Consider the following 27,033-nt stretch of genomic DNA (forward strand, 5'->3'; position numbering starts at 1 on the left):
CACTGAGTCAATCCTTCCAATATCGCAGTCATGATCATGCAAAATCATCTCCGCTGGTCTGGGCACTGCATCCATATGCCAAATAATCCGCTTCTGAAGCAGATCCACTTTTCACAGCATAAGGGTGGCCCTCTCAAGGAAGACACAGAAAACATTTTAAGGACACTCATTGAATAGAAGACAAATTGACATCAGCGCTTGGGAGGAACTTTGTACTAACCATGCCATGTGGCAGTGCCTCACCTAACAAGTCACAATGCAGTCAAAAACTAACCACATAAACACTGCTGCAGAGAAGTGACAAAAGCAAAAGGAAAGTGATCAGAACCCTGGCTCGAGAACAACAGTCCTCGGAGCAATCCTTGTTTTCTCTGCCAAAGAATTGTGGCTCCAGGATTGGCCCTGCCTTCACACCTTAGGACATACAAATCATGAAGACTGGCAGATGTCATGCTCATTTCAAGGGACCTGCTGACAATGATAGTGTGTAGCTTAAAGGGAAATTTGCAGGGGTAGTGTTCCCTTGTGCCTGCTGCCCTTGTCCTTCTAGATGGTAATTCAGAAGGTGCTGTCAAAGGAGCCCTGGTGAGTTGTTGAACTGTATCTTGGAAATGGTACCACTGCTGCCACTATGAACCAGTGGTGCAGGGAGTGAATGTTTAAGGTGGTGATTATGGTACCAATCAAGCAGGTGACTCTGTCCTCAATGTTGTCAAACATAGCATCAGAGAGTCATAACAGAACAGAAGGGGGCCATTTGGCCCATCAAATCCAAGCTGACTCCCTGTGCAGCAATCCAGTCAGTTGCATTCCCCCTCTTGATCCCTGTAGTCCTATAAGTTTATATACACCAAGCACCCACCAATTTCCTTTTGAAAGCATTCATCATCTCCATGTCCACCGCCCTCTCAGGCAAGGAGTTCCAGATTGTTACCACGCACTGCATAAAAAGGTTCTTCCTCACATTCCCCCTGAATCTCTTGCCCAAACTCTTATATCTGTATCCCTTGGCTCTTCTTACCATCAGCTAATGGAAACAATGCTTATTTGTTTATCTTATCTAAACTTGTCATAATCTTATACATCTCTATCAAATCTCCACTCAATTTCCTTTGCTTTAAGGAGAACAACCCAGCTTCCCCAACCTAACCTTGAAGTGAAAATCCTCCATCCCAGGAACCATTCCACCCTCTCAAGGACCCTCACATCCTTCCTAAAATGTAGTGACAAGAACTAGATGCAATACTCTAATTGTAGCCAAACCAGAATGTTATAAGGGTTCAGTATTACTTCCCTGCTTTTGTACTCATAGCAACAGAAGAAATCAGAGCAGGAGTAGACCAAATGGCTCATCAAGCCTGCTTTGCCATTCAGTACAATCATGGCTGATCTTGGGCTATAATTCCATTTTCCCACCTATCACATGATAGAGACCAATGCAAAATACCTGTTCAATTCATCTGCCACTTTCTGATTTTCCATTATTAATTCCCCAGACTCACTTTCATTAGGATCAATGCTCACTTTGTTAATTCTTTTCTTCTTTAAATATATATAAAAACTCTTATATCTGTTTTTATATTTCTAGTTGGCTTCCTCTCGTACTCTAATTTTCCTTCATTAATCTTTTATCTTCCCTTGCAGTTCTTTATATTCTGTCCAGTCTTCTGACTTGCCACCCATCCTTGTGCAACTATATGCTTTTTCTTTAAGTTTGATCTATCGTTAACTTTCTTAGTTAAATTATGGATGGTGGATCCACCCCTTGGAATTTTTCTTTCTCTTTGAAATGTATCTATTCTGAGTATTTTGAAATATTCCTTTAAATGCCCGCTACTGCGTCTCTATTGACCTACCTCTTAACCTCATTTGCCAGTTCACTTTAGCTAGTTCTGCTTTCACGCTCTCACAATGACCCTTATTTAAGTTTAAAATGCTAGTCCTGGAACCACTCTTCTCTCCATCAAAGTGAATGTAAAATTCGATCATAGTATGATTGCTGCTACCTAGGTTCTTATACTCCAGTATGAAAAGCAACTTTTACTATGACTTGCTGTTTTTGGTTCTTAAGCCAATTTTGTATTCAAGCTGACTGCTATTCCATGAACCTCAATTGTTGACCAACCTTTATGTGATATTTTGTCAAATCCTTTCTTAAAATCCATTTCGACAACATGCATTCCCTTCCCTCCATGAACTTTCTGTTACTTCATCAAAAAATTCAATTAGATTAGTCAAGCATGATCTGTCTTTTCTCAAATCTATGCTGGCTCTCCTTAATTAATTCAAACTTCTCCAAGTGCCCATTGGCTCTTTCCATGATCATTGTTTCTAAAACCTTATCCATCACAAATGTCACAGTGACCGGCCTGTAGATACTAGGAATGTCAGTACACCCTTGAATACGGGTATCACATTTACCACTCTCCAATCCTCTGTCAGCTCCCCAATATTTAGGGAATATTGGAAGATTTTGGCACTTCCACTCAACCCACTTCCGCAAAAGGTTGTGGTTGTAGGAGGTCAATCATCTCAGCTCCAGTCCATCACTGCAGGAGTTCCTCAGGGTAGTGGCCTAGGCCCACCTTCAGCTGCTTCATCAATGACCTTCCTTCCATCATAAGGTTAGAAGTGAGGATGTTCACTGATGATTGCACAATGTTCAACAACATTCACAACTCCTCAGATACTGATGCAGTCTATGTCCAAATGCAGCAAGACTTAGACAATATCCAGGCTTGGGCTGACAAGTGGCAAGTAACATTCACACCACACAAATGCCAAGCAATGACCATCTCCAGCAAGAGAGAATCTAACCATCTCCCCTTGACATTCAATGGCATTATCATTGCTAAATCCCCCACTATCAACATCCTGAGGGTTACCATTGACCAGAAACTGAACTGGACAACCATATAAATACAAGAGTAGGTCAAAGGCTGGGAATCCCAGTAATTCAAGTAATAAGGAAAGCTAATAGAATATTATTGCAAGGGGAATTGAATAAATGAGTAGGGAGGTTATGCTTCAGTTGTACAGGACACTAGTGAGACTACATCTGGAATACTGTGTATAGTACTGGTCTCCTTATTTAAGGAAAGATGTAAATGCATTGGAAGCAGTTCAGAGAAGGTTTACTATATCAATACCAGGAATGGGTGGGCTGTCTTACAAGGAAAGCTTAGACAGACTAGACTGGAGTTTAGAAGAGTAAGAGGTGACTTGATTGAAACATAATATCCTGAGGGGTCTTGACAGGGTGGAGGTGGAGAGGATGTTTCCTCTTGTGCAAGAATCTAGAACTAGGGGTCACTGTTTAAAAATAAGGGGCTGCCCTTCATACATATGTTTATGGTAACCTTCATCTTGAACTGCTCAGACACACCAATCTTATGAATTGATCACAAGAGATGCTATTTCTCAGTCAAATTCAGCTTCATTTACAATTTCATGAGAAGGATGTGAAATCTCAGGATTTTTCTACTACAACATTTGCTTGGGGAGCCAAGTTAAGACAGGGCTGATGACTTTCCGTCTGCTAATCAACAACTTAGTTACGGAGTGAAGCTCTGCAAGGTCCCAAGGCTGCCACTGGCTTGTCTATTAATGAGGTGAGTAAAAGTATTCTGTGGAGGAAAGGCTGAAGATGGTGAGCAAGAAGGCCAGAGTTTAGGTGCCACCTTTCTCTCTTACTCTCAGCTCCGATATGGTGCAATCTCTGGGGAATTGCGTTAAATTCTTGGTCTAATTTTCAAATTCCTGCCTGCTTCCTCCACTCTGGCCGTTTTTCACTTCTTCACTGTTTGTGACCCTTTACTGAGACACTACATTCTATTCAGCTTTCCATTCTCTTTTGTTTTCTTTTAAAAAAACCTTTCTTCTATTGTGCCATTCATTTCCCAATCTATTCTTTGATTTTAAACTATCCCCTCCTGCTTTTCTTCCACTCTTTTACACTCTTCAATTAAAGCACTTTGAAGTGTGAGCCTGCATTTGGAGTGTCATGGAATGCAGGTTTTGTTTCTTAGCGTTGAAAGAAGTCAACTCTATTGTTATTCCACTTTTTAAAAATGTGTTCACAGGATGTGGGTGTCATTAGCTAGACCAGCATTTATTGCCCATCTCTAATTGCCCTTGAGAAGTTGGTGGTGAGCTGCCTTCTTGAACCACTGCAGCCCATGTGGTCTAGATACAACCACAGTGCTGTTAGGGAGGGGATTCCAGGATTTTGACCCAGCGACAGTGAAGAAATAGTGATACATTTCCAAGTCAGGATGGTGTGGGGCTTGAAGCTGAATTTGCAGTTGGTGGTGTTCCCATGCATCTGATGCATTATCCTTCTAGGTGGTAGAGGTCACAGCTTTGAAAGGTACTGTTGAAGAAGCCTTGGTGAGTTGTGGTAGTGCATCTAATAGATGGTACTGACTGCTGCACTGTGCATTAGTGATGGAAGGAGTGAATGTTCAAGGTGGTAAATGAGTTGCCAATCAAATAGCCATCTTTATCCTGGATGGTGTCAAGCTCCTTAAGTGTTGTTGGAGCTGAACTCATCCAGGCAAGTGGAGAATATTCCGTCGCACGCCTGACTTGTACCTTGTAGATGGTGGATGGGCTCTGGGGAGTCAGGAGGCAAGTTACTTGCTGCAGAATTCCCAGCCTTTGACTAGTTATTGTAGCCACAGTATTTATATGGTTGATCCTGTTCAATTTCTAGCCAATGGTAACCCCCAGGATGTTGTTGGTGGGGGACTCGGTGACAGTATTGCTATTGAATGTCAAGAAGATAAGGTTAGATTCTCTCTTGTTGGAGATGGTCATTGCCTGGCACTTGTGTGGTCTTGTCACTTATCAGCCCAAGGCTGAATATTGTCCAGGTCTTGCTGCATATGGACACAGACTGCTTCAGTATCTGAGGAGTTGAAAATGGTACTGAACATTGTGCAATCATCAGTGAACATCCCCACTTCTGAAGGAAGGTCATTGATGAAGCAGCTGAAGATGTTTGGGCCTAGGACACTACCCTGAGGAACTCCTGCAGTGATGTCCTAGGACTGAGATAATTGGCCTTCAACAGCCACAACCATCTTCCTTTGTGCTATGACACATCCATTTGCTATACCAATTATTTCAAGATATTGCGCATGAAAATAATGATTAAAACTGATCGTTGTAACTAATGATTGAAATCTTTACATTTTATGGGTGGGAGTGTTTTGTTGCAATCCACTTGAGGGAACCATAATCAAAATAACCAAATTTACCAAACAACCCCCAGATGAAGAAATAACCAACAAGATTTCAATTTTTGTAACTTTTGCTTGAACACGAATAAGAACCAACAGAAATGAACAGGCAAATGATACTTCGAATAAAAGAGTAAATTACATTTTAAATAGTCAATACAACATAGATACATTTTACACAACCACAAGCACCTGCATCATTCCTCGCAGATATGTGCCACTACATAGCTATACAGATCCACAATATGTCATTCTTTATTCATGTGGGATAGGTCAGGAATCCTATCCAGCAACAACTTTCACCTTAAGAGTTTCACAGACATGCTTAACATCTGCAAGGCAAACTTCTATGAGCTTCTCTCCCTTGGGTCAAGATTGTGCAGTCAGTGTAGCTTTCCAGTGTTCCTTTCCAACCAACCAACCAACCAATGACATTCAGTTCATGGTTTTAGCAACTTCTGGTAAAACACGCAGCTCTTTAGGGTTTCCAAGCTAGTCATACAGAGTTCCAGGCTTTAGCCAGCTCGCACAGTACCTCCAAGATTCCTGTCTACTTTTCTGTCAAACAGAAAAACTGACCTCTTTCTGAAAGAGATTTGCTTCTTCTCCTCACAGGAATTCTTTGTGCTCCTCTTTCTGTCTCTGTCTACCATCTCTTTGTGTCTGCATCTGTGCACTGATTGCCTTCACCCTCCAGGTCCTCTACTTGTTGCTCTCCTTTGTGTCTGCCAGCCAAATGGCTTCTGGTCTTAACCCCCTTTCTGCTGGTACTGCTTCCAGCTTAAGGGTTGCCAGGTCACATGAACCAGTGTTTCTTATTATCCAAGAAAATTACAATTGATCCCATTAAAATTGATGCAAACTTTTAAAAGTTCTTTTCAAACATTCTGAATTTAAAACAATTACAAATTCCACAGACATTTTAAAGACATTTCAAGTTTTCCTTACTGTACTGCTTCCTGGTCAAAGGTCATCACAATGTGTATATACAGTATATGGGAGAGACATGGCGTGGTGGTAATGTCACTGGACTAGTAATCCAGAGGCCCAGGCAATTGCTCTGGGGACATGGGTTTCAATCCCATCACGGCAGCTGATGTAATTTAAATTCAATTAATAAATCTGGAATATAAAGCTAGTCTCAGTAATGGTGACCATGACAACTATCATTGATTGTAGTAATAACCCATCTGGTTCATCAATGCACTTTAGGGGAGGTAATCTGCTGTCCTTACCAGGTCTGGTCTACATGTGACTCCAGACCCACAGCAATGTGGCTGACTCTTAACTGCCCTCTGAAATGACCTAGCAAACCACTCAGTTCAAGGGCATTAGGGATGAACAACAAATGCTGGTCCTGCCAGTGACACCCACATCCCTTGAAAGAATTAAAAAACTGATACACAAAGTATGGCCATTTTGTGGGACAAGCTAGTTGGAGCAGGGGTTCTTCACCAGTCAGTTATTGCTCATGTATTTGTACTAACTTCACTGCCACTGTCATATCTTGAATAACTCAAGTTTGGAGTTGAAAATAGTTCCTGTCGATAAATTATTTTAAATATATTAATACATTATGCTGGGACACCTGGATTAGGTTTCATTCTAAAGCGGCTGGTTCAACCAATGTGGCGGAACTCATGCAGAAATAATAGATATCACTTTAAAGGTTTATATAAAGCATTCTCAGTAATACAGTTTTAGTAAAGAATAAAGAAACCACGAAGGACGATATAACCCAATTGTCAATCTATATTATCAAGGAAATAATAACAACTCTTGATTTTTATACCAAATCTCTTCATTTTTTATGTATTTGCCTTTTGATTTATGAGACAGTGGGATTGTTCTCTCTCTCTGGCAGTGGCTTTGATGCAACTGACTAGCTTCCTCAGGCATTTCCGAGGGAGAGTCAAGCACATTGCAGTGTCCCTGCAGTCCAGGCCAGCGAGGACGGCAGATTTCCTCTGCCAAAGGCCAGTGGTGATCCAGCTGCGTTTCTCAACACGATCTGACAGTTAGGTGGCCACTTTCACTGATCCGACATATTACCTTATTTATTAGTTATCATCTGCCGTCTCTTATATTTATAGAATGTATTATGTGTTGTATGTATGAAGCATTATTGGTGTCAGCCTGGAGCTGCTATAATCCTTGTCTGGCCCTGGCTCACTAGCCCTCGCTGACGCACTTCGTGTCCGATTTACTGCCCGTTAATCCGGCCAATCTGATAAAATCCCGGAGGTCAGGAGCCGCCTTCAGTCCCGGAGCCGTCACCTCTCAGCACCATCTCAGGTAAAGCGGGATAGTCTTTTTCTTTAGATGCCGGTGTAACGGGAGATTGATGCTTTTCCCGGATTGAGGGGGTGGGACAAGGGCCAGCCCAGGGGCAGTGCCCATATAGGGCAAAGCAATCCACCCATTCCTCTGTCCCTGTCCAACCATCTGCTCTTTCCCTGCGCTCCATGGCAAGTCAACTACAATCTAATTCAATAGCAGGACAGGCTAGAGGGGCTGAATAGCCTCCTCCTCTTGCATTGGTGACATATTCAGGAATCACCCTTGTACCGAAGGGGCAGTAACGTTGTGCTGTGTTTCACAGATCACTGGCCAGTGGAGTGGACACAGAGATGTCTGTGTTAACAGCAGTGCCCTGCCTGATGCCCCTGTACTCACGGCCCCCAGCTACCAGCCCAGGGAGACAGAGGCGCCACACACTGCCAGCTAATGAGCTCCGCTGCCTCAGCCCCGAGGATGCTATCAGTGTTTTCGAGATAGAGAGAGAAGGTAAGAGTCTGTGGTTTTGCTCAGGAATCTCAGCCCCTTCAGGCCATCTAGCCAACCTATCCCCAATGTTCTCTTGATGCATTTTTAATAACAGGAACATAGGATTTAGGAGCAGGCGTAGGCCTTAAAGCTGCTTCACCATTCAATATCATGGCTGATCTGGCTTTGGGCTCAGCTCCAATTTCCTGTCTGTCCCCATAACTCTTGACTCCCTTTTCTAGCAAAAATCGACCTGCCCCAGCCTCCACTATCTTCTGGGGAAGAGAATTCTGCACTCTAATGATGCTCAGAAAAAAAACCTCCTCTTTTCTGTCTTAAAAGGGAGACCTTTGATTCTTAAACTATGTCCTCAAATTCTGGTCTCCCCAAGTGGAAACATTCTCCCAGTATCTACCCTATCCAGTCCCCTCAGGATCTTATATGTTTCAACAAGTGGGTAGAGGCTCAATCTGAATTCCATTTGTTGAAGAGAATCCGATTAGTTCCTTCTTGAAACTTATTCGGGTTTCTCCCATTAAATTTAGTTATCCACAAAACTCAATAATTACAGCTTATTAACCAGCCCTCTCATTAATAAGTATCCCACAAAAAAATCCTTGATCAGTGAGCCAACAAGTACAGATTGACCAGAATCATCCTCAATAAGCCAAAATCTAGGAGCACAGATCGAGGATGATTACCTATTTCACCTTGCCTCAGAGCAGTGTGTTCCCAGGGGCTATAGTTTAAGAGTTGCATCATAATTTGAAAGGATATGGGGATGAGCAGCAAAACGGACTTAGAGCCAAGTGGTCCAGTTGAAGACTGGGTCAGGTACAATGTGTGGTGCATGTTGTAATTTCTCTACTTCCATGAATTTAGCAATCAGGTTCCAATAGGGGATATTGCAGATGGTGGGTGACCGAGTAGCTCTGGTTGTGGGTGCTCCAGCTGGATGGCAGCCTCCCAGCTTAGGATGAGACAGCTGGCTGTGTGGCACCAACAAGGGCACAGGTGAAGTGAGTGATCAGGACAACAGTTGCTTCTCCATTGAAGCCATCACCACTCTTCTGGGAATCAAAAGCACAAATGGAATGTTGGCCTTTATCTTGGAGGATGGAATAGAAAGAGAAGAGAGTTATGTTACAGTTTTATAAAGCTCTGGTTAGAACCCATCTAGAATACTGCTTTCAGTGGAAGGATATATTGGTACTCAAGGGACACAGTGTAGGTTCAATACAATTATACCAGGGCTAAGGAGATTAAATTATGAGGACTGTTTACAATAAAGTAGGCTTGTACTCATAGGATCATTGAATGGTTACAGCACAGAAGGAAGCCATTCAGGCCACTGTGCTCTTGCCAGCTCTCTGTGGAGCAACTCAGCTAGTCCTATGCCCCACTCTTTACCCATAGTCCTGCAAATATTTTATTTTCAGGTGCTAATTCAATTCCCTTTTGAAAGCACCAGTTGAATCTGCTTCCACCACACTCTCAGGCAGTGTGTTCCAGATTCGAACCATATATTGCATAAAAAAGCTTTCTTGTTGCGTTTGGTTCTTTTGCCATTAACTTAAATTGGTGTTCTTGGTTCTTGACTCTTCATGAATGAGAGCATCTTGTCTCTCTATCTTCTCTGTCTAGACCCACTCTTCATGACATCCCCCTCCCTATCGAAAATTGAACTGTCATAATTCGAAAAGACAGCTTCATTTTAATAACCCATCTCACACTATTACATCACCAGATGCATACATTAACATAACAATATATATACACAAGTCCTTGGTATCAACAGAAATCACTCCAGTTCAGTGTCTAGGTTTTAAAAATGTCCAATTTTCCTTTAAGCTTCAAACTCTTGATCTGCCAACAGATTTTCTCTTCCAGCAACATGTATAATCCGTAGATTAAATGGTTGTAACAATAGTCTCCATCTGAAAAGCCTTGCACTTTTGTCTTGAAATCTGTCCAAAAACTTCAAAGGATTATGGTCTGTATAAACAATTGTTTCTGGTGAATTGTTTGCAACATAAATTTCAAACTGCTGCAATGCTAACACCAAACTTCAAGACTCTTTTTTGATCATTGAATATCTTCTCTGATGTACATTCAGTTTCCATGAAAAATACCCTACTGGTTTTTCAATTCCAGTGTCATCATCTTGTAACAGTACAGCCCCAATGCCTATATCGCTTGCATCAATGGCCAACTTGAATTGCTTGGCATAATTGGGTACTGCCAAAACTGGTGTAGTAGTTAATTGTTTTCAAAGTATCAAATGACTTCAGACACTCCTGTGTCCATTGAAACTACTTGTTCTTTTTTAATAGTTCAGTCAGTGGAGTGACCACTCAGCTAAAATTTGGTACAAATTTCCGGTAAAACCCACTCGTGCCCAGAAATCTCAACACTCTCATTTTGTTATAGTCTTGACTTCTGCATCTCTCGGAACCACCTTACCACTTCCAATGGTATCGCCCAGATACGTAACTTGCACTTTTGCAAATTCACTTAGCCAAGTTCACCACCAAATTAGCTCCTTGTAGCCAAGTAAATAATTCTGTAAATGCTCCTCCCACATCTGGCTGAAAATGATTAGATCATCAATATAAGCAGCACAATTGCTTAGACCTGCAATTACTTTGTCAGTCTTTGAAAGGTCACAGGTGCATTCTTCATGCAAAATGGCATGACTTTAAACTGATATATTTCACTTGATGTTACAAAAGCCGATATCTCCTTTGCTCTTTCCGACAACTCTACCTGCCAATATCCTTTTAGCAAGTCGACCTTTGTGATAAATTTTGATTGTCTCACTTTCACAATGCAATCTTTGAACTGTGGTATGGGATATGAATGCACTTTTGTCACCGCATTCATCTTTCAATAGTCCACACACAGTCTTTATGATCCATCCGGTTTCAGTATCAGTACGACAGGCAAACTCCAGTTACTGCAACTGGACTTAATAATATCATTTCAAAGCATGAAATCAATTTCTTTTTGTACTTGTGATAACTTTGCCGGATTTAATCTGTAAGGATGTTGCATTATTGAAGATCAAATTTCTGTACGTACATCACTAAATGCGCCTTTCCCAACTTATCTCCACAAATAGGTTTTTGTAAATGCAATAGCTTTTCCAAATCAATTTGACACTTGCTTGGAAGGTAACTCAATATTTCATTTAAATTTTCAAGCACCCCCTCATTATCCAATTTGATTAGAGAAAAATCAATTTCAGAGTCCTACACTTCTATCTCTTTCTCATCATCCACCATCACTAAGACCTCTTGTGTTCCTCTTCCATGTCAAAGTACTTTTTAAGCATATTTACACGACACACCCTCTGCTTCTTTCTTCTATCTGGAGTATTTATTAAATAATTTACTTCACTCAATTTCTTTTCAATCCTCTAAGGCCCACTAAATCTTGCATTTAATGAATCACCTAGTACTGGTAACAAAACTAGTACTTTCTCTCCAGAAACAAAACTGTGAGTTTTAGCTTTCTTATCTGCTTTCACTTTCATCATTTGCTGTGATATCTTTAAATGTTCCCTAGCCAAGTCACGTGCTCTGTTCAATCTTTCCCTGAAATTTGATACATAATCCGGGAGAATAGTTTCTGAATTTTGACTCACCAATTTCTCATGAATCAATTTCAGTGGTCCCCTTACCTCATGACCATAAATTAGTTCAAAAGGGCTAAATCCAGTCGATGCATTAGGAGCGTCTCTAATAGCAAATAACAAAAATGGAATTCCTGTATCCCAATCCTGTGCATAACCCTGACGGTACGCTCTTATCATAGGTTTTAAAGTTTGATACCGTCTTTCCAAAGCTCCTTGTGACTCCGGATGATAAGCTGTTGGCTTAAACTGTTTTATCCCCAAACTGTTCATTACTTCCTTAAACAGTTGTGACATGAAATTTGACCCCTGATCTGATTTTATTTCTTTAGGTAAACCATATCTTGTAAATAATGTAATTAACTCCTCCACAATCTTCTTTGTTGTAATATTTCTTAAAGGTATCGCTTCAGAAAACCTGGTAGACACATCCATTATTGTCAATAAATACTGATTTCCACTTTTAGTCTTAGGGAGGGCTCCTACATAATCGATCATGACCCTGGTAAAAGATTCTTCAAATGCTGCTATTGAGATTAAAGGCACCGGCTTAATCACTGCTTGTGATTTTCCTGTTATTTGACATGTATAACAGGTTCTACAGAATTGGACTACATCCCTATGCAATCCTGGCCAAAAATAACCTCTATCTTTTCCTAATTCCTAAATGTCCCCCCCACTGGAATTTCATGAGCAATCCTCAATCTCATTTCTATATCCTAATAGGAGAACAATCTGATGCACCTCCCTGCAGCTTTAATTTACTGAGACATAATCCGACCACCATTTTCTCATTAAAATATCTCCTCAAAGGTAATAGCATACTGGAATACATTTTGCTTGTTTCCGAATAAGCTTTCTGGTATAACTGTTTTAATTTCAAATCATTTTTCTGTAACTCCACTAACCTCTGAGTTAAACATTTCAGTTGAATTTTCCTGCATTCCTTCCTCCTGAATAATGTTATCAAACACAGTGCCAGCTAATTGGACTTTGACACCTTCTTCTTGCCTTTGAACTACCTGCTTATCTCGTTTTTCTTGTTCGTCCCATGAGCCTTTGATCTCGTTACAACACAATCAGGAAACAATCTGGGATGTTCTTTCTGTAACACCTCTGTTGAAAACACTTCTACAGGCTGCTCAACTACCATAGACATCACCCACATTTGTGGTCCAGCTATATCGTTATCCAGAATAAATTGAACTGCTGCAATAGGCAATTTTTCCAGCATTTCAGCTTTAACTTCACGTGTCTTCCATTTGGTCTTTAAATTTACCTTCCACAACAGAATAGATTTAGCATCTCCTGAACCCTACTTATTATTACCTGCTCCTGCAATACTCCCTTTGAACAACAAATATCACAATTCCACAACATTAACTAGCCCATGTCTCTTAAAATTTTAAGATCTTTACCTACTCCATTCTGTACACATGGAAAGACTTCCCTTCACACACAAAGTCTTTACACATTTCTGCCACCTGCTCCTCAGAATTCTCGAGTAAACTGTGAACACATTCCCACTTCTTCACCTGTAACTGATTCTCCCTGTTTCACCTGTACACAAACCACTGGTTTCTCCTGTGCCTGAACCTCAGAACCCACAGTGCTTTAACTTCCAGAGCTTTTCTGTACCTCAACAATTCCAACGGATTTTTCCTGCAATCTCCATCACACTGACTTTGTGTGCCCCACTTTATTACAATGAAAACACCTCAGTTTTTGAATGTCACTTCTACCTTCAGCACCTTCCTTTTTATTGAGAAAAACAACTTTCTGGAAACTTCCAGCTGCTCCTCCTCTTCCCTGGCTACCTGCCTTCCTTTCACCTTCCCACTTTTTATTCTTTTCCAATTTGAAAGGGTGATGACAAAAAGGTTTAGCTCTGTGAACTAACCCCTAATCATCAGCTATCTGCTTGTCTTACAGAATCAACCCTCTGTTCCTCCACGAGTTCTCACTACCGAAGGGATTGAATCTTTAACTTCTTCCAAAAGAATTACTGCCCTAAGAGCTGCATAGGTTGTCTCTATTTTTAACACCCAGATCCACCAGTCAAATTTACTTTGTTTTACTCTTTCAAACTCAGTGTAAGTTTGCCCAGGCTGTTCTCTCACATTCCTAAATTTCTGTCTGTATGCTTCAGGAACCAACTCATATGCACTCAAAATAGCCTTTTACACCACATCATAATTCACCAACATTTCTCTCATGCGCCCTACCTAACAACTTAGACTGTAATAATAATGTCCAGTTTTCCTGTGGCCATTTCATCTTTTTAGCTAGCTTCTCAAATGAAATAAAGAACGCTTCAATATCTTTTTCCTCAAACTTTGGAAGAGCTTGTACAAATTTAAACATCTCCCCATTGGGTTCTACTCTGGAGATAAGTCCTTCCTCACCTACTGGTGTCTCTTTTTCAACTGCCAACATTTTCAGTTGGAATTCTTTCTCTCTCTTTTTCTCTTTCCTCCTTCTCAATCTTCATAATTTCTAATTCCCTTTTAAAAGCCATTTCTCTGTCCTTTGCTTCTAATTCAATTTTTTTCAGTTCCTTTGCTTGTTCAAATTCAAGCGTCTTCATTTGTAACTGAAGTCTAGTGTCAGGTTTCACTTCCAACTGTAGATGCTATGCTATACTCTCAATTATATCTGCTATCCTAGCACCCTCAGGTAACCCCAATTTTACCTTATCTGTCAACTCTGTTAACTTACTTTTGGTTATTTTTTCCAACCCAATCAGAGTTAACTCTTCTACTCCCAGACAAGTCTTAGCAATTGCCAAAGCCATCTTGCAGTCTCACCACTTCTAAAATACCTCACCAACTCCTGCATTCAAAATGCTTCTCATACTCATAACCTTAAGAGTCACCAATTTCAAACCAATCAAGGAATTAGAAATATTTTTATCCTGGCCCCCAGTTGTTACAACACAGCAGTTGGTAAAGCTATTTAAAAATCCCAGAGGGAAACTTTAAACAACTGTCATAACCTATATTTTTAAGTGATATGTTTGAGATGCAGCTCTAAATTCAGGAATCAAACCATCAGTTCTTGAGATGTTTTATATCAAAATACATGGGATATTTATTAATTTACACAAGTTAAATATATATATGTGGCTACAAATTACTATCATAACTTTTAACAAATTCCCAACTAATCTCCATTATTGCAACAGCAACCCATAGACTTTAAGCAGACACCAGGCAAAGCTTTTTCACCTTACAGATTCAAAATAAGGTTCCTTTCACTTTGGTTTCTTTGCAGACACGGTGGTAGGCTTACAGGCTGTGATCTTACATTGCCTCTGCTCTGCACACACAAAACTGCTATCTGTTATACCTAGCACATCTCATTGAATGTAAATTCTCATTGTGTCACTCCCCTCTTCTCACAATAAAACCCCTTTCATAGTACCAATTTTATTAGTAATATAAACATTACTTTGTCTCTGCCAACTAGGTGCCAGATTTCACTGCCCTTCTTGAATGCACTTTACCTCTCTTACATCTCAAAACTAGTATACATCAAAGCACCCAGACTAGCTGGCTTTACTCTAATTAAGACACACCCACAGACCCTCTATTTAAAAAAAAAAATCCAATAACGTTATATACATTAATAGCTTTATGAAAGAACACCTCTAGTATCTGGAAGTTTTTGAACTGTGAGGAGGTTAGTGATAAATTTTAAGAGGCTATAAGACAGGCTGGTGGAATGAACCGACAAGTGACAGATGAAATTTAATGCAGAGAAGTGTAAAGTGATTCATTTTGATAGGAAGAACAAGGAGTGGGAATATAAAATAAAGGATATAATTCCAAAGAGGTTGCAGGAGCAGAGAGACCTGGACATGTATGTGTATAAATAATTAAAGTGGCAGGGCAGATTGAGAAAGCGGTTCATAAAACATACAAGATCCTGGGCTTTACGAATAGGAGCATAGAATGCAAAAGCAAGGGAGTTATGATAAACCTGTATAAAACACTGGTTTGGCCTCAACTTGAGTATTGTATCCACTTCTGGGCACCACACTTTAGGAAGGATGTGAAGGTATGAGAAAGATTGCAGAAAATATTCACGCGAATGGTTCCAGGGATGAGGAACTTCCAAGCTCTGTGTCATCTGCAAATTTTGTATTGTGCCTTGTAACCCAAGTCTACAGCATTGATATATATCAAGAAAAGCAATGGCTCTGGTACAAACCCTTGGGAAATCTCACTGTATACATTCCTCCAGTCCAAAAGACCACCGTCCACCACTACTCACTATTTCCAGTCATTCAGCCAACTTTGTATCATTCTACCATTGTCTTATTTATTCTATGGACTTCAACTTTGCTGGTAAGCCTATTGTATTACACAAGTACCTTTTAGAAATCCTTGTATACCATATCAATCCTCTCTGTTACCTTATCAAAAACTCAATCAAGTTAGTTTAACATGATTTTCCCTGAACAATCCACACTGGCTTTCCTTAATTAACCCACAGTTATCCAAGTGATTGTTAACTTTCTCCAGGATTATTGTTTCTAAAAGCTTTCCCACCACAGAAAAACCTGTGGTTGCTGGGTTTAACCTTACACCTTTTGTATAAGGGTGTAATATTTACAATTCCCCAGTCCTCTGACACCATCCCTGTAGCTAAGGTTGATTAGAAGATTATGTTCGGTACCTCCACAATTTCCACCCTTACATCCCTTAGCATCCTTGGATGCATCTAACCTGGGTTTCTGATATCTCCTCTTCATCATTTTTTAGCCCATGCAGTATCGCACCTATTTCTTCTTTCATGATGACATTGACAGCAACTTCTTCAGTGGTAAAGACAGATGCAACATACGTATTTAGTACCTCAGCCTTGCCCTGCCTCCATCCACAGATTCCCCTTTGGTCCTTGTTCTGCCCAACCCCTCCTTTTACCAACCAATATTTATGTGCCTATTGAAGTCTTGGATTCCCTTTTATTTTAACTGCAGTATCTTCTCAAACTCGCTCTTTGCTTCTCATATTTCCTCTTTCACTTTCTCTCTGAACTTTCTATATTCAGCTTGGTTCTCACTTGTATTATCAGTGCAATATCTGTCACACAGACAACTTTTCTGCTTTGTTTTACTGTCAAAGCTTTGGCTTTGGATGTTCTACTTTTTTCCCTCATGGCAATGTAACTCGACTGTACCTATCCCCTCTTGAAAGACACAGCTCATTGTTCTGTTACAGCCGTTGATTCCAATTTACCTGGGACTTTCTCATCCCACTGAAATTGGTCCCCCTCCAATTAAGTATTTTTGCAGTGGATTGTTTCTTGTCTTTTTCCATGGCTTGGAGTGGAACTTGTAGGTGGTGGTGTTCCTCTGTGTCTGCTGCCCTTGTCCTTCTGGGTGGTAGAGGTCACTGCCTTGGAAGATGCTGCTGAAGGAGCCTTGGTGAGTTACTGCAGTGTATCCTGCATCTGTGGGGGAGGGAATGAATGATTAAGGTGGTGGATGGGGTGCTAATCAACTGGGCTACTTAGTCCTGAATGGTGCAAAGCTTTTTGAGAGTTGTTCCAGTTCTACTCATCCAGGCAAGTGGAGAGTATTCCATCACACTCCTGATTTGTGCCTTGTAGATGCTGGACAGACTTTGGGGAGTCAGGGGGTGAATTACTGTCTGTAGAATTTCCAGCCTCTGACCTGCTCTTGTAGCCACAGTATTTATATGGCTAGTCCAGTTCAGTTTCTGGTCAATGGCAACCCTCAGGATGTTGATAGTGAGGGATTCAGCAATGGTAATGCCACTGAATATCAAGGGGCGATGGTTAGATTCTATCTTGTTGGAGATAACCATTGCCTGGCACTTGTGTGGCACATATGTTATTTGCCAATTATCAGCCCAAGCCTGAATGTTATCCAGGGCAGAATTTTACAGCTCCATCGTGGTGGGGGGCAGGACAGTAAAATGCGGGGAGCTGTTCAAAACTCCATTGACTTTGGTGAGACCATCAAATCCTGCCGGTATAAATTTTCGCCCAAGGTCTTGCTGCATATGTATCTGAGCAGTCGCGAATGGTATAGAGCACTGTGCAATCATCAGCAAACAACCCCACTTCTAACCTTGATGGAGGGAAGTTAATTGATGAAGCAGCTGAAGATGTTGGTCTGTAGGACACTACCCGGAGGAACTCCTGCATTGATGTCCTGGAACTGAGATGATTGACCTCCAACAACCACAACCATTTTGCTTTGTGCTAGGCATGACTCCAGCTAGGGGAGAGTTTTCTCCTCTGATTCCCTTTGACTCCAGTTTTGCTAAGGCTTCTTTAATACTACACTCAGTCAAATGCTGCTTGATGTCAAGGGCAGTCACTCTCACCTCACCAGTCTTGAGTTCTGCTCTTTTGTCCATGTTTGGACCAAGACTGTAATTGAGGTCTGTGGTGAGTAGCCCTGGCGGAACCCAAACTGAGCAACAGTGAGCAGTTTATTGCTGTGTTAGTGCCGCTTGATAGCACTGTCAACGATGCTGATGATTGAGAGTAGAATGAAGGAGCAGTAATTGGCTAGATTGGATTTGTCTACTTTTCATATATAGGATATGCCTGGGCAATTTTCCACATACCCTGTCCACAAAAAGCTGTTTCCACCAGGTGCTCCCTGCTGGGTGGTGCCCTGGAACCATAGAGGCCTAAGGTGAAACAGCTGTTCCAGATGGACGAGCTTCTGATAGCTTTTTCTCTTGCAGCGTCAATGAGTGCAGAACAATGGTTTAAACTCACTCATGTACAGGCATTTGACAGGCCTTCAGAAAGTGGATCAACCTGGAGCATCTGTGCCCTCTCCTCATAGCTTACTGGTGCTAAGGACACTCTCAGAGTACTGCCTAGTGATGTCTTTACAGACACAATAACCCTCAGTGCAAGTCTGGGATTCAGACTAACCCTCAAGGCATCTGTTGCAGCAGTGGCTGCTCTCAGTCTGGCCCCTTTGTGCTGCACTGTTACACTCTTCAGGGTGTACTAATGGGTTGAGAGAAACTTCTGGATTGATTTGTATATGTGTGTACTAAACTCTTCCACTTCTCCAACATTTAACCATATAGAAGGATATCAATTCCACTTTCACACGTTGAACAGGAACTTGAAGCTGCTTAATCACAATTCCTTTGAAGACTGGCTCCGGGGAGAAAAGGCACTGTCCCCATCCTCCGTTTCCAGATTCGGATTCTCATCAGCATTTAGCACATCGCCCAGTGGGAATCCATTTATCTCATTAACTACTTACTCCCAAATGGGAAATTTCTGGGCAGGGAAGGTTGGTGACAACGTAACAGAAATTGTAGATCTGGAAGTGGCAGTCGATCAGAACCTGAGGTTCTCCAGGTGTTCCTGAAAGAAGCGATCCTCCTCCCAGGACACAATGCCCATGATATGAAACAGAGAATCTTGTTGCGCTGGACATAGAGCATGTCATGTTGCCTTGGTGTGACAGTGTTAAATGACAATGCTGAGTTGCCAGCCAGCTTGACCTCTGTCCCCAGTTTTATTTTCATTGAGAATGAATGATGAGCTTTGAAGTTGCTTCCCCAAAGGATGTGTATTTTTGCTTGGATTACGATTATGAGCTGGAATTTCGGATTCGACTGGATAGCTTTCTCTCTGCCTGTGCAGACTCAGATTTTTGCTGCTGGGTTGGGTGCACAGTGACAGGAGAATTCCAGGCTCTATGAACCTGACCTTTATAAATTACTGGAAGCAAAATACTGCAGAGACTGGAAATCTGAAATAAAAACAGAAAATGCTGGAAAAACTCAGCAGGTCTGGCAGCATCTGTGGAGAGAGAAACAGGCTTAACATTTCAAGAAGAGTCATATGGATTCTACGTTACCTCTGTTTCTGTCTCCACAGATGCTGCCAGACCTGCTGAGTTTTTCCAGCATTTTCTGTTTTTATTTTATAAATTGCTGCCTGCAGATCAGATTTTTGTTCCTGAGATGTGGTCTGGATTAGAAATCAGGCCCGCTGCCCCTGGAACAGGTACAGAGCATGCCAGCTGCAGAGACAGGCTGGGCACAGGCCTGACTGTGCTCCGGCACTTTGTTGAATTAAGTTTTTTAAAAAAAGATTTTTTAAAAAGCTCTCCAGCCCTCACCCCCTCTTATCCCACCCTCACACATTCCCCATGTCCCACCCATGCCAGCCTATGCCACCTCATGCCCCCACCCACCCCCATGGCCTCTCAAACCCCCGAGGCCAACCAGTGCCCCCTATCCATCCCCCATGGCCCCACATCACTATGGCTCTTCATAGCACCTATACCAACTTAGTGCCAATTCATGCCAACCCATGCCCATATCCACCACCCTTTTCCCTTACCCACCATTTGACAGTGCCAATGAGATTGTGCATAAAAAGTGCATAATCATGTTTGCTATCCAAACAAATCCCTCCAGTTCAGATCAGCCCCTACCTGGTCTAATCTGAATGTTTCATATTGCTGGCCTATCAAAATCTCACCTCAGTGGAAGCAGCTGGACATTTAAATGCCCGGCTGCCTCTATAAACTATGGATCTGCAAACCCCAGCACAACTCCAGTTTGGGGCTGAAACTTAGAATTTCTGTGTTCGTCCACCATTTTCACCACAATGGAGAGGATCTCTGTCTTGGTGAAAATCTAGGCTCTTGGGTCAAATGGCTTCCTTGAGTCTCGTAAATATTTCTGTCTCTCCATGATCCCAAAATGCTCTCTCCACATTCAAAGCTTTATTTACGGTTAGTGTTTTAGTTCTGTGCCATTGACATCATTTGTTTTGTTACAGCATTTATTTCAGTCTCTGGAGACTGCCCTCTACATCTCGATGAAGTTCGTCATTTCCTCACTCTGTGCCCAGAGCTTTCCCTAGGCTTGTTTGAACAGGGGAGACTGGTGGCGTTCATCATTGGTTCTCTCTGGGATAAAGAAAAGCTCTCTCAGGTATAGAGCAAAGTAAACAGTGCTGTTCCCATAATCATATCCTCTGAGGTACTTAACCTAGCCCTGAACTGCAATTACAATTACAACCCTGACCATAACCTATTTTTATTTAGTTACTTTATTCAAGGAAATTTCCTAAGGTACTGCAGAGGCTGACACTGACTTAAAGGTGCTACTGGGAAAAATAACCAAAGCAAGATCAAAGAGGTGGGTTTTAAAAAGGCTCTTAAAGAAGAAGGAGCTTTTCAATTAAACTCTGCACAGAAGCAAGGACCAGGATTTTGCCCTTAGATCCTGACATGCATGGAGCTGACACACATGGATGGGCAGTGGGACTTCCCCCTGTGTTTTCCCATCAGCAGCCAATTAAGGGGCTGCTCTGAGAGCCATCCGATTAATGATGGCAGGCGGGTTCCAGTGTAACTAACTCGCACCAACTAGGATTTTAAAAGGTACCCATCAGTCAGCCAGCTAGAACCCAGAAGCAAGAATGAAGGTGGGATGGACAGCTGCGAGAGCAGAGAAATGATGGCAGATTGAGGAAGGGTCACACCAAGCTTCAGTGAGAACTCCCTTGAAGCACTTTTGGAAGTAGTTTGTGAAATGAGGGAGGTCCTCTATCCAGAAGACAGGAGGAGAGTCACCAGGGGGGCATGGCTGGAGGTGGCGGATATCATGAGTAGCCAAGGGATTATTGCCAGAACCTGGATCCAGTGCAGGAAAAGATTTAGTGACCTGCTGTGGTCTGGAAAGGTGAGTGGTGTAAACTGTCGGCCACTGGAAGCCCAGCACTAACTGAAAGGTGCCGTGAAATCTGAGGCCGGATGGTAGACCCATGGAGGGGTCAGCACCAGGGCACCAATTATCATACACACGAGACCCATGCTCAGGCAGGGGTGAATACTGCATTGGGGTAACTGAATAGTCACTTCACCATGCCATCGCAGCAGTGCAGTGCTGTACATTTACAGTGTCTGAGAGTGAGCAGCACATAGGCAGTAGGAAACAGCACTGACTTCGCCTATGTTCATGCTTGCAGGAGAAGAATGCCAATGGACTGGAGATGGAGTTTCTGTTATCTGCAGGGCCCCCTGTTGCTGATGGAGAGTCAGGTGTGGAGAGTAAAGGAGAATGTGTAAAGATTTGATTGCACTTAACATTCCTTACACCATGTCTGGCATGAGGACCTGTGTGAGCCTTCACCAACACTATAAGCTCCTTACCAAAGGGAGGCAAGAGGCCTTGGTTGAAAGGCAACATGTTTCACTTTGATTATTTATCTCCGCCAGGTCCAGCAGCAGATGGGGGACAGACCAGGGAGCCAGCCACACTTGAAAGCTCACAGAATGTAATGCAGTCTGAAGACACTGCGTCCCTTCATTCCTGTACACCCTCCACCAGCACAGACACACTCATGTCGGTGAATGCAATTGGGTATGTAGAATGAGAATCTGTGAGCACTTCACAGACACAGACTTGACAGCTGCGGAACCTTGCCCTCAGAGGAGTGAGGAGAGGCCCAGTGATGCTCAGCTCCATTTAGGTTGCAAGTCTCAGTAATCATCAAAGCAACAAAGGCTGAAGCTATCAAGTCAATAGAGTGAAGATGTGCCAAAGTTTCCAGAGGCGGTGAAGTCCCATGTGCAAATGATGGAGCAGTGAGTCCATTACATGAGTGGCTCCATATCTCTGGCATGTGAACACATGGTGTCCTTCATTGTGGTAAGCGTAAAGGAGACACGTATGCAGTGTAGCACTGAGGGGACGCAGTGGTCATGGGTGGATATCCAAAGCATGGCCTCTTCTTTGAGATTAATAGAGTGACGGGTGGGCCACCTATCTCCCTTTCACCATGAGCACAGCCATTCCAGGTGACAGGGTGCGATTGTGAAGCCTCAAGGGGCAAAAGAGAGGGAGGCTTCAGGCAATGAGGGTTCCTGTCAGGGTGCTTACCCAGCTAAAGACACATCCTCAGCCCATTCAATGGTGACAAACATGCTGGATACTGCTCTGATGACTGAGTGTGGCCCTGCATAGATATAGGTTGCTTTGAATGTGCCGGCCCCAAGAAACCAAGAAATAGAAGCAAGAGCAGACCTTATGATCATGACTGATCCTAGGCCTCACTCCACTTTCCTGCCTGCTCCCCATATCCCTAATTCCCCAAGAGATCAAAAATCTGTCTATCCCAGACAGCAAGCCTTAAATGTCTTCAATGATGGAGCATCCACAACCGTGTTTGATACAAAATTCCAAAAATTCACAACCCTTTGAGTGAAGTAATTTCTCCTCATCTCAGCCCTAAATGATTGGTACCTTATTCTGAGACTGTGCTCCCATGTTTTAGATCCTCCAGCCAGCAGAAACAATCTCTTATCTGTCTACACTATCAAACCCCTTCAGAGTCTTGAATATTTCAATGAGATCACCTCTCAATCTTCTAAACTCCAGAGAATATAGACCCAATTTACTCAACCTCTCATCATAGAACAACCCCTTATCCCAGGGACCAATCTAGTGAACCTTCACTGTATCGCCTCCAATGCAAGTATATCCTTCCTTAAATGTGGAGACCAAAACTGCACATAATGCTCCAGGTGTGGTCTCACCAAAACCCCCGTACAATTCGACTGTACTCCAATCCCCTTGCAATAAAGGTGAACACGCCATTTGCCTTCCTAATTGCTTGTTGCACTTACACGCTAACTCTGTGTTCCTTGTACAAACTCACCCAAGTCTCTTTGAACATCAACATTTATAAATTTCAGACCTTTTTTAAAAAAATCTGCTTTTCTATTTTTATGGCCAAAGTGAATAACTTCACACTTTGCCACATTATACTCCATCTGTATCTTGTTGTTTAGTCGGTCTAACCTGTCTATATCCTTTTGCAGTCTCTGTGTCCTCCTTGTAGCTTACCTTTCCATGTAGTTTTGTATCATCAGCAAACTTTAATATCTTACTCTCTGTTTCTTCATCAAAGTCATGAATATAGATTGCAAATAGCTGAGGCCCCAGCACTGATCCTTGCAGCAGTTCACTGGTCACTACCTGTCAACATGAAAATGCCCCATTTATACCCACTCCCTACTTCCTATCCATTAACCAATTCCCTATCCATAGGCTGAGAGTTCTGCTATTCTTTAAGCCGGTTTGTCAGTGTCAAGTCAATTTCACTGCTGCTTCCGACTTTCAGGCAGCTTCCCAATTCCAATTGCTTTTTAAAAAGCTCATCAGGAAACTACAAAGCTGCCTGAAGGTGAGAAATAGCCTGAGTGAATGTGTTCCGGCTTGAAAAATAGTCAGTCACATCCCTGTAATTATACAGCCAATCAGATGCTGCAGGGTTGGGGGGCGGTGGGGTGCATTGGGGGCTGGAGGTTGAGGGGTGGGGGAGGCTGAAGGTTAGAGGGGGTATGGTTGGAGGAATAGGTTGGGGGAAAGGGTTAGGGGAAGGTTGAAGGATTGGGGGGGGGAATGGGGGCTTCAGGGATAGGACAGAGAGGCTGGGGAGGAAGGTTGGAGGGAGGGGTTGGGGGGTAGGGCAGGGGGAGTCAGGGGAAAGATTGGAGGGTAGTTGGGGGGAGGTGGGGGCAAAGTTAGAGGGGCTTGAGGGAAGGTGGTGGTTTGGGGGTGTAGATGGAGTTGGGGGGTAGAAGGTTGGAGGGAGAGGTTGGAGGAGGGGTTGGGGGTAGTAAAGTTGGAGGAGGGGTTGGAGGGAGTAAGGTTGGAGGGGGGTTTGGAGGAAGTAAGGTTGGAGGGAAGATTGAAGGGAGGGTTGGGGGTGGTTGGAGGAAGAGGAGGTTGGAGAGGAAGGTTGGAGTGGTGAGGCATTGGTGTTGTGCTATGGTCATTGGACTAATAAACCAGAGACCAGGGCTCAAATCCCACCATCGTAAATGGTGGAATTTGAATTCAATAAAAATCTGGAATTAAAAGTCTAATGAAACCATTGTCGATATTTGTAAAAACCCATCTGGTTCACCGGGGGGGAAATCATCTGTCATCCTTACCTGGCTATATGTGACAGGCCCACAGGTCCCCTACCTCCCTCCCAAAACGTGTAAAATGCCCTCTGAAATGGCCTGTCTAAGCCTCTCAGTTGTATCAAACCGCGACAAAGTCACAAAAAAGGAATGGAACTGGACGGACCACCCGGCATCAACCTAAGCACCAGAAACAACAATGGCAATCGCAGCCCTATCAACCCTGTAAAGTCCTCCTTTCTAACATCTGGGGGCCAGTGCCAACATTGGGAGAGCTGTCTCACAGGCTAGTCAAGCAACAGCCTGTTATAATCATACTTCTGGAATTATACCTTACAGATAATGTTCCAGACACCACCATCACCATCCCTAAGTACGCCCTGTCCCATTGGCAGGGCAGATCCAGCAGAGGTGGCGGCAATTGATAGACAGGGCTAAGTGATCCCGCAACCAATGGATCAGATCTAAGCTCTGCAGTCCTGGCACATCCAGTCATGAATGGTGGTGGACAATTAAACAACTCACTGGAGGAGGCGGCGGCTCCACAGATATCCCCAACCTCAATGATGGAAGAGTCCAGTGCATCAGTGCAAAAGATAAGGCTGAAGCATTTGCGACAATCTTCAGCCAGAAGTGCCGAGTGGATGATCCATCTCTGCCTTATCCGGGGGTCCCCAGCATCACAGATGCCAGTCTTCAGCCAACTCGATTCACTCCATGTGATATCAAGAATCTACTGAAAGCACTGGATACTGCAAAGGCTATGGACCCTGACAATATCCCGGCAATAGTACTGAAGACTTGTGCTCCAGAACTTGCCGGACCCCTGGCCAAGCTGTTCCAGTACAGCTACAACACTGGCATCTACCCGGCTATGTGGAAAATTGTCCAGGTGTGTCCTGTACACAAAAAGCAGGACAAATCCAACCCGACCAATTGCTGCCCCATCAGTTTACTCTTGATCATCAGTAAAGTAATGAAAGGGGTCATGAACAGTGCTATCAAGTGACACTTGCTGAGCAATAACCTGCTCACTGATGCTCACTTTGGGTTCCATCAGGGCCACTCAGCTCCTGACCTCAATACAGCCTTGGGTCAAACATGGATGCAAGAGCTGAACTCGTGAGGTGAGGTGAGAGTGACTGCCCTTGACATCAAGGCAGCATTTGACCGAGTGTGGCATCAAGGAGCCCTAGCAAAACTGGAGTCAATGGGAATCGGGGGAAAACTCTCCACTAGTTGTAGTCATACGCAGCACAAAGGAAGATGGTTGTGGTTGTTGGAGGTCAATCATCTCAACTCCAGGACACCACTGCAGGAGGTCTTCAGTACCCTCAGCCCAACCATCTTCAGCTGCTTCATCAATGACCTTCCTTCCAGCATAAGGTCAGAAGTGGGGATGTTCGCTGATGATTGCACAATGTTCAGCACCATTCGCAACAACTCAGATACTGAAGAAATCCTTGTCCAAATGCAGCAAGATCTAGACAATATCCAGGCTTGGGCCGACAAGTGGCAAGTAACATTCACACCACACAAGTGCCAGGCATTGACCATCCCCAACAAGAGAGAATCCATCCATCGCCCCCTGATGTTCAATGGCATTATCATCACTGAATCCTCTACAATCAACATCCTGGGTTGCCATTGATCAGAAACTGAACTGGACTATATAAATACTGTGGCTACAAGAGCCGGTCAGAGGCTAGGAATCCTGCAATGAGTAACTAACTCACTTCCTGACTCCCCATAGCCTGTCCACTATCTACACGGCACAAGTCAAGAGTGTGATGGAATATTCCACACTTGCCTGGATGATTGCAGCTCCCACAACACTCAAGAGGTTTGACGCTGTCCAGGACAGAGCAGCCCACTTGATTGGCACCACATCCACAAGCATTTGCTGTCTCCACCACTGACGCACAGTAGCAACAGTGTAAAATACACGGCAGGAATTCACCAAGACTCCTTCAACAGCACCTTCCAAACCCACGACCTCTACCATCTAGAAGGACAAGGGCAGCAGACACATGGGAACACCAACACCTAGAAGTTCCCCTCCAAGTCACTCATCATCCTGACTTGGAAATATATCACCGTTCCTTCACTGTCGCTGGGTCAAAATCCTGGAATTCCCTTCCTAACAGCACTGTGGGTGTACCTACACCACATGGACTGCAGCGGTTCAAGAAGGCAGCTCACCACCACCTTCTCAAGGGCAGTTAGGGATGGGCAACAAATGCTGGCCCAGCCAGCGAAGCCCACATCCTGTGAATGAATAAAAATGTTAGGGGGTATAGAGGGGTAGCTTTAGGGGGAGATTAACTGTAGATTTGAATTGTTCTTGTAAATGTAGTGATTTTTTAGCAACTTTGCTGACATCAGTCGATTGCTCTGTGACTAGTTACCCTTTGAGAATCAGCATTGGACCTCCAATTTCACCAATG

General features: G+C 43.1%; 1 protein-coding gene across 1 annotated transcript in view; it reads left to right on the plus strand.

The window, feature by feature from the left end:
* Window positions 1–7,873: 7,873 nt before the first annotated feature.
* Window positions 7,874–27,033, plus strand: part of LOC121293814 (serotonin N-acetyltransferase-like) — a 32,480-nt gene continuing 13,320 nt past the window's right edge. Inside the window, exons 1-2 of the mRNA XM_041217158.1 lie at window positions 7,874–8,030; window positions 20,446–20,600. Coding sequence (XP_041073092.1) covers window positions 7,874–8,030; window positions 20,446–20,600 — 312 coding nt within the window. The remainder of the gene's footprint in view (window positions 8,031–20,445; window positions 20,601–27,033) is intronic.

The sequence above is a fragment of the Carcharodon carcharias genome, chromosome 22, assembly GCF_017639515.1.
Source record: "Carcharodon carcharias isolate sCarCar2 chromosome 22, sCarCar2.pri, whole genome shotgun sequence".
NCBI lineage: Eukaryota > Metazoa > Chordata > Chondrichthyes > Lamniformes > Lamnidae > Carcharodon > Carcharodon carcharias.